This window comes from Eschscholzia californica, unplaced genomic scaffold, assembly GCF_041429995.1.
Source record: "Eschscholzia californica isolate CP2 unplaced genomic scaffold, dmEscCali1.0.p SCAF_1, whole genome shotgun sequence".
Taxonomy (NCBI): Eukaryota; Viridiplantae; Streptophyta; class Magnoliopsida; order Ranunculales; family Papaveraceae; genus Eschscholzia; species Eschscholzia californica.
This window is the reverse complement of record NW_028238198.1, coordinates 15,432,997-15,440,936: the sequence shown is the minus strand read 5'-3', so window position 1 is coordinate 15,440,936 and position 7,940 is coordinate 15,432,997. Positions and strand designations below refer to the sequence as shown.

Below are 7,940 nucleotides of genomic sequence, written 5' to 3'. Positions count from 1 at the left end.
GAGACACTCAAGTTAGCCACATAGGAAAGAGAATCTCAATTGAGACTCCACACATAAGTCAAATAATATTTTTTTTTTTAGTTTTGCATTGGAGATGCTCTAAATGGTCTTGGTATAGGAAGGGCGTTCCCTAGTACGAGTCCGTTAAAGATGGAGAGCCATGCTTTTGGTATAGGAAGAAATAAACCTATTTATTTACAAAATATCCAATAAAACTTATTGGGATAGGGAAATTTGGTCAAACTCCCTATAAAATTTGAGTTTTGGTTAAAAATGATTTATCAACTTTTTATAGGCTTCAACTCTTTATGGCATTTTTGTAGATAATCTAATATAGGGAAAATTTCGGCATTAGAAATGGGAGTGCTTTTAAAATTGTCTTTCAAGCCTATTTCCAAACTATATATGGGGCCTAAAAGGTAAAAAAGATAACTTGTCTTTTTAACAAAAAAAAAAACATGAAATCCGCCCAATTTCCTGTAAAAAGTAATCCCTCTTAGTCCTAAAACTGTACTCAATCAAGAAAGAAGATGTATAACTAGACTCTAGATGTTAACGCAAGAGCACTTATCTCCATTAACAACAAGAGGGTTTCATACCTCTTTTATGCTTGATTGATTTCTTTACTAAGATTTTCAAGTCTAGTAACAGTAATATGAAAATTTTCAACTGCATCAATAGTATTTTGAAAAGTTTTTACTCCATTTACATTAAAAGAATTATCAATTTTACGATGAAGAATATGAAAAAAGGAAGGTCAGCGAGTGATTCCTCGTTTTCTTAACTGGTTGATTTCTTTTGGTTACAATTTCGGTTGGAACCTTTGAAGACGACTAAATATTTCTTTCGTTTCAGCGAATAATCTCTTGAATTTCGTTTCCAAGATCACAACCAATCAATATGTACCTCAGAAAATATATAAGTGACTTTTCTTCAAAGAGAAGTTTCGGCTTAGCACGAAAATTTTCATGGTAAAAATTTTCAACCAAAAACATTGAAAATGTAAACAATTTTTCGTGAACAGATGGAATGTGGCGTAGTTTGCATGTAAAGAATGGTTGAATATAAAATCACTTTCATCTGTTATGGTCGAATTTTTTTTTATTTTTCAGTCTTTCCATTTGGAAATCCTTTACGGGTTAGAATAAAAAACTACTTAAACCCTAAAAAAATCTATTCAACCGTGGAGAAAAACAAAAGAAGAATTTTCCATTACCTTAATCTTCATTATATATGTCGTATTTGTTATATTTAATAATCCTAGATTTTAAATAAGTGAATAAATTTTTGCTTAGTGCGAAATCTTTTGGAGGAATTTTGTTTACAAATAAGTTTTAGTTGAAACACAAACTTTTAAATTTGATTTTTCAACAGTTGTTTATTTTTATTTGAACTACAGACTTTTAAATTTTATTTTTCAACAGTAGTTTATGTTTACTTCAACTACGGAATTTTAAATCCGATTCTTCAACAGAACCTTTCCTATGGAGCTTTAAATCTGAATTTTCTACAACAATTGTAACGGTCAATTTCTGAGTTAATCTTTGCCTTTAATGCATTGGCTACAAAAGAGGATAGTCCAAGGAATATGCTTTACTGGCTAGTTTGACTGGAATAAATTCAGAATTTAATTTAATCCTTTCAATGCTAACCTTTAGATCATTAGTTTCAAACGATTGAGAATTGGATCTATGGGCATTTAGATTTGGAACCTTTAAATAGGAGTCTTATTCTCAGAAGAAAAACACTGAAAAATCTATTTCTCTCTACCCGTCTTCTCCACTCTCTCTATCAATCTGTCAAGATCAGTAGATCAAGAATGAAGTTTACTTCTTCAGTTCTTGATATAGAACAGTTGAATCCTAGGGGGCTTCGCTCGGATACTGCAAAGCAATACCTAATTCACCGGTAGCAGGGGCATTTTAAGTGTTCAGGACAGCGAGTGATACTCGTGCCTCTGTTCCACCATCCTTGTCTCCTCATCTATTGCAGGTGCATTATCTCTAGTGGTCGTCTTGCTGGTTCATAACAAAGTCCTAAGAAAGATAAGTTCTTCACTTTATTATCAGTTCATTGCTCTATTTAATATTGCCTTTTACTTTGTTGTTTTTCGTATTACTATTTTGATACCAGTATTTGTTTAAGTCGAATGACTTCTATTTCATTTAGTGATTCGTTTCTATATTTTCATAGGCTATAATCTAAATCAGGACATGCAACTTTTAAGGAATTAAGCATTTCTTCTATCAATCTAAATCAGCTCGGACACCTGCTACATCACAGTGTATGATCACACTCTACTTCCTTATGAGTTATCTAAACCTAGCCTTTGTCGTTGCCATGATATTCATTGTGTTGTTGAGATTTGCAGTCACATATGTTTGTAAATAATATCTACACCAGTCAACAGTTGGTTGCCCAAGTGATTTGATAGTGTTAGACATAATATTCTCACAAGCCAAATATTAGGGAGAAAGGTGTGAGAAAAAAAATGCACCCAAGTGATTTGATAGTGTTGATTTATTAGTGGTTTTAAAACTTCCCCAGCAAAAGGGGGATGAGATCCAACTTGTGAATTCACACCCCCACCTGGGAATTTAGTTTCCAAAAGATTAACAATTCAACTTCTCAGGATTCAATACCACATGCCAATCAAATAACAATGTATTATATAGTGCATTTGTCTATTTAAAGCAATTCAATTCCAATATTATTGAAACATTTGCCGAAATGATTCCAGATCGTTTTATTCGTAATAACTGTATTCTCAAGAAGTATATATGTACTAGGTATGACCCGTGTCTCCGGCACGGACACTAATGTTGAACCAGAATATGAAACTTTAAAACTGCAATTTATAACATGTTTATTCCTAAACATTTGACGAAACCCTGTCCCGAATTGCGGCAACCACTTCAAGCTCAAGCACAGAAACCTTAGCCCATGCTTCTTCTTGAATGCCCTGCTAACAACATCATAAAGGATCTCAGCTTGAAAGATAAAGGGTGAACTGTGAAGTGACCCAACGGTCATATTTGAGGATTTGAACAATATTAAATGAGGAATGAAGGAATATATCAAGTAGCAGATATATGTTCCATACTCTGTCTTGAATATCTAACATTGAAAACCACTATCCAGGTCATAATGTTTTGAAATGACGAGATATGTTACAACTATGGTGCATGCATAATACATATGAACCACGACAAATCTACTGTTTACTAAAATCTCTAACCAACAAAATGGTTGCCGTTCTTAAGAAGAATGAAGTTTATGGAGAAAAATTGAAAAGTAACCAACTGGTGGCATTGTACAATCATACCATTATTACGGTAAGTAATTTATGCATATCTACCTTTTAATTCACAAGTTCCTTCCTCAATCTTTTCATTTCGCACTCCAGGGCTTCCATCTTCCGCTCCACCATGCGAAATTGCAGAACAAACGGTTGTCATGATGTAATTAATCTACACATGCTATCAAATGCAATATAGAAATGTTAGAGGAGAGAGGTTACTTTTCTACAGTGCAGAGAGGTCTGCTACTCTTCTTAAACTTGGGATTCTAGTTGGCGAACTTTCTTCTCAGACATTACCACGTTCTCCCTTGTGTCTTCCTATTATTCCATGAAAGCATATAAATATAGGCTATAAATAAGTAGATCAAGTGCAAACATCAAAATACATTCATTGGCAGAGAAAAGACAACATACCAGCTTTCTCCCCCGTGAATACACAAGTAAACGACTCTCTTTATCCGACTCCTGAAAACAGGCAAAAAATAAGTTTCTTTGAACGGGTTTTTAACAACGTCGGCCTACAACACAAGAAGCAATTAAAAAAAGCAGAATTTTCTCAAGACCTGAAGTTTATTAACAACATCTTGAGCTTCCTTTCCTGCTTGTAGGCGGTGTCAGACTCTCTGTTTCTGTTATTCATCCAACCGTTTCTCAAATGCAGATATAGTTGGCATTTGACTACAAAAACACACAGTTAATTGTTTCTGACATCTTACAAGAAAACAGACTTCATTCGAAGAATCAATGACAATAAAGCAATCAATAGTTCACATCCGACCAAAAAAAAAAAAGAAACATCAATCGAACTACTTGTGAGAGAACGTTGAAGTTGAGCAGGAAAACATTTTTGCATTGGTAAACATGAAAAATCCTTCATGTATGTAAAAGTGATGCTGAAACAGTGAAAGTGACAAACAAATTTAACATCAATTAATGGGTGCGATCATGAACGCAAGAAACAAAACTAAACATTGGTTAGGCGACCCAAATGCGCTTCCCGAACCGTTTGAAGTAAAAAAGTAATCTGTAAGACTGCGGAATTGTTTGAAGTATGAAACACATGATGGAAATAAAATAACAAAATTTGCAAGCCTTTTCAATGCTTAAAATCATCAATGAAAAAGGCGGATAATCGATCTCGCCACATAAGAAGATAAAGCTTACAAAAAGTTTATTTCAGGGGAGGCACAATTGCGTCGAAGTCTATTACAGTGAAAGACGGCATAAAACTAAATGATTTGTAAGAATTATATACTTCAAAAACCTCAATTGGTGATCAAACTCAATAGTGATAAGAGACATAATGACATTGTTTACCGAGAAAATTATTATTGTTCGTAGTTAATAACTTAATAGACACAGTTTTAAGTAAACAAAGGTAAACCTTGTTGAAGTTCCATTGGCAAACGCAGGATTCGTGTTTCTTCATGACCTGTGCATCCGCGGAAGCATTTCCAAAAACTTAGAAAAACACAATGTTGTACCAACTGTTGGACAGAAAATTTGTTGTAGCAAAATATTGGATACATGGCTACATGCCTTCTGATGACCACTTCTACTCCCCAGATCCTCACCAAGAGAGATAAGAAATCATTGTCATCTATGTTCTTCCTGGCCCTTCTGATTTTTAGCAACAATATCTTCTTCACAGCTGCTATCTTGAAAGTGAAAAGTAAAACCCTTGTAGTAGATTCATTGAGGTTTTAGTTTTACTCATTTTAGACGATTACTGGGATATTTAGGTTGCAATAATTTCAATCTCGTTTGCAAAAATCATGCATGCAGGCAGCACCCTAGTCCCCTCGTAAAATATTCTAAACGGCCATGTGTCCCAATGTAGCGGCTGACTTCGAATCCTTAGTTCCTCTACCTAGCAAACCACTTTTATAAGTTGTCCCTATCACTGTACTGTTACATATAGGTAGAATGAATATATATGATCAACACAAACAAAACTCACAAAATTTGGTACCATTGACATATTAACCAAACCCTAACTTTTTTATAAACACCCACAAAAGCAAAACCCACATCAAAATAAGAACAAACTTACACTACCCATCCTCCAATTCAAGGCTCAACTCCACAAAACTCCATTCCTACTACCATTCTCACTGCCATTCCCGCATTATATTATTTTTTCTTCATAATCTATATAGATAGAATGAATTCACTTGTAAGAAATCTCACTTCAAAGATTTCTGAATAAAAAATATACATTATTTCGTTACCCAAATAAGCAATCAAGATTCAAAAAACCTACTACGTAAATCAATGTGCAAATTCTACCTGATTCATCCTATAGGGACTGGATTGGCGGGAATGAGGCAAAAGGATTCATCTCTATGCCCATTTTTTTGTGTTGTTCTTCTCAAATTTGTAATACAACCAAGTGGCAAAAGTCTTCAAATTTTATCTCTACCTTTTGCCTTCAGATATGTCCATATCGACAGCGAGGAATCTACAGAACGGAAACTTCCGGCTACCAAGGGGACGGTAATTTGTTAATCATTTTCAAGATGTTCTGGTTTTCTCCCCACTTTCTTCGAAATCTGAAATTTCTCAGGTTTCTGTTTCAAGGGGTCACCCAAAGAGAGCCATGGAAAACTACAACAGTACACTACGACAAACAAACTACATATAACAAACTACATGTATGCAATTCTCTATTAGACATTTCATCAAACACATAGATCGCAACATCAAAAACATAAAGAGGCAAACCAAACTTTGGCATTTCTATCAAAATCTACCTAACAGGTACAGAAAGAAACATTCACAAAGATCAAAATGTAAGTGTATGCAACCAATGAATCAAATCAATAAATCATTCTTACCAGTATAAGATCAAACCCACATAAACTTATGAACAATTTATAAAACAAAACCAACTGAATAAATTTCTACAATGAAGATGAAGTTTAACAGAGATTGAGAGAACAAAAGATGAAGCAATAAATTTTTACAACGAAGAGGAAGTTGAACAGAGATGGAGTACTAACCTCTGGTGGCCTAAAAAACGAACAAAAAAAAAGAAGGAAAAGAAACATCGGTTGAGAGGAAAGGAGATGTGTAATGCAGTGAAAAGAAACGTCCGTTGAGAAAACAGGAAGGAATTATGGATTTAGGCGCCTACATGACCACATACCATCCAACGGTTGATGATATTGCTGATGTGGAATGAATGGCTGGATTTTTCCAAGAGTTTGTCCCAGTCAGCACTCATAAACTATGACTAAAGATTAATTTCCCGAGTAAAGAAACGTACCTTCCATGGCTAGGTCCGAGTCCTTGTCATATCCGAAAGCCCAGAAGAAATACCCACCGAGGCCATTTGTGTTAGCATATTCAACTTTTTTCTTAATAGATCTGGTATCATCGTATCCAATCCAAGAATCTCCAGCATAAGAATAAGTAGAGACGGTCTTGTCGTCGTACATGACGGTTGCACCATTAGCCTCATTGAAATCCATCACCTGATAGTAAAACATAACACCATTTTTGTCTCCAGGCCCAACCCCCACAGCAGCTGCGCCTATTCCGTTAACATTCGGATCCTTCAATTTCCATGTGTGTCCGTACATTGGTAGTCCCATAACCAATTGCTGTGCAGGTACACCAGCATTTATCCACGACTGAATTCCTTCACTAGTACTATATTTACTTCCCGAGTCATAGAGCAAAGCATGAGCTCCTGTCACAGATGTATCCCAACTTCCACGATAGTCATACGACATAACATTGAGAAAGTCAACGTTATCGCGTATCGATTGGACAGGGTAATTTCTTTCGACCGAGTCTAACAAAACCAAGTTGGCCGAGAGATAAACAGCAGCACTGATAAGAAGTCTAGGTTTGTTCGTTTGACGGGCTTCCATATCTGCAGCCGCACGCCACTCTGCAAAGAGGAGGCCGAGATTTGTCATCTCTTGTTGATCCGCCGGGTGCTCCCAGTCGAGATCAAGACCATCAAAACCGTACTTTCGAGCAACCTCAATTGTCGATTTAATGAAATTTTGACGGTTAGACGGGTTAGAAGCCATGCTAGAGAATTTCTTTGAGATCGTACCTCCTCCTCCTCCTCCGATAGAAAAGAAAGCCTTCATAGGGGGTTGTTTTGAGTGAAGAGTGGAAGTGAAGACGGGCATCGTTTGGTCGTCTGTATCAGAGACGGCTAGCTGGTAAGTAGTGGGGTCGAGTTGTACAAATGAGTAGAAAATATGAGTGTAGTAAGATTCTGGTATAGATGAAGGAGGGTTAGAATCTGCATTCCATGAAGGCCAATAACCACCCTTTATTCCAATTGAAAGAGTTGCAGGCATGGAGATCATGATGGTTAAGAGAAAGGCATAGAAGATATGAACTACTCTCACCATGATTAAAAATGTCGAAAATGAGAAAGATATTGATATGCTTAATTGTTTGTATCAAATGATATATATATATATATATATATATATATATATAAGAAAATGAGGGGAAATAGAAGAAGATAGAAATCTATGAGTTTAAAAGAGGAAAAAGGAAAAAAAAAATCAGGTCTGAAAAATCAAAATATGAGTGGTTGTGGTCTTGTGGATGGACCACAGTAGCAGAAAAGAAACAAATGAAGACTTTCTACAAGTCTTCATTTAAATGA

General features: G+C 35.5%; 1 protein-coding gene across 6 annotated transcripts; it reads right to left on the bottom strand.

Moving 5' to 3' along the window:
* Positions 1–2,687: 2,687 nt before the first annotated feature.
* LOC147564473 (class V chitinase CHIT5-like) lies at positions 2,688–7,739 on the bottom strand. Of its 6 annotated transcripts, none has more exons than XM_086646928.1 (8): positions 6,570–7,739; positions 5,591–5,853; positions 5,355–5,452; positions 4,686–5,171; positions 3,865–3,979; positions 3,716–3,766; positions 3,359–3,619; positions 2,688–2,962 (listed from the first exon to the last, which is right to left on the bottom strand). In XM_086646928.1, exons 1-2 carry the CDS (start codon positions 7,675–7,677, stop codon positions 5,816–5,818), a joined length of 1,146 nt encoding a protein of 381 aa, XP_086503054.1. In that variant the 5' UTR covers positions 7,678–7,739; the 3' UTR covers positions 2,688–2,962; positions 3,359–3,619; positions 3,716–3,766; positions 3,865–3,979; positions 4,686–5,171; positions 5,355–5,452; positions 5,591–5,815. The 6 variants fall into 6 exon arrangements, with proteins under 6 accessions (XP_086503054.1, XP_086503042.1, XP_086503030.1 ...); XM_086646916.1 differs by having other exon boundaries at positions 3,359–3,415; positions 3,521–3,619; positions 4,686–5,452; positions 5,591–6,489; positions 6,570–7,730; XM_086646904.1 differs by having other exon boundaries at positions 4,686–4,733; positions 4,841–5,452; positions 5,591–6,489; positions 6,570–7,730.
* Positions 7,740–7,940: the final 201 nt, after the last annotated feature.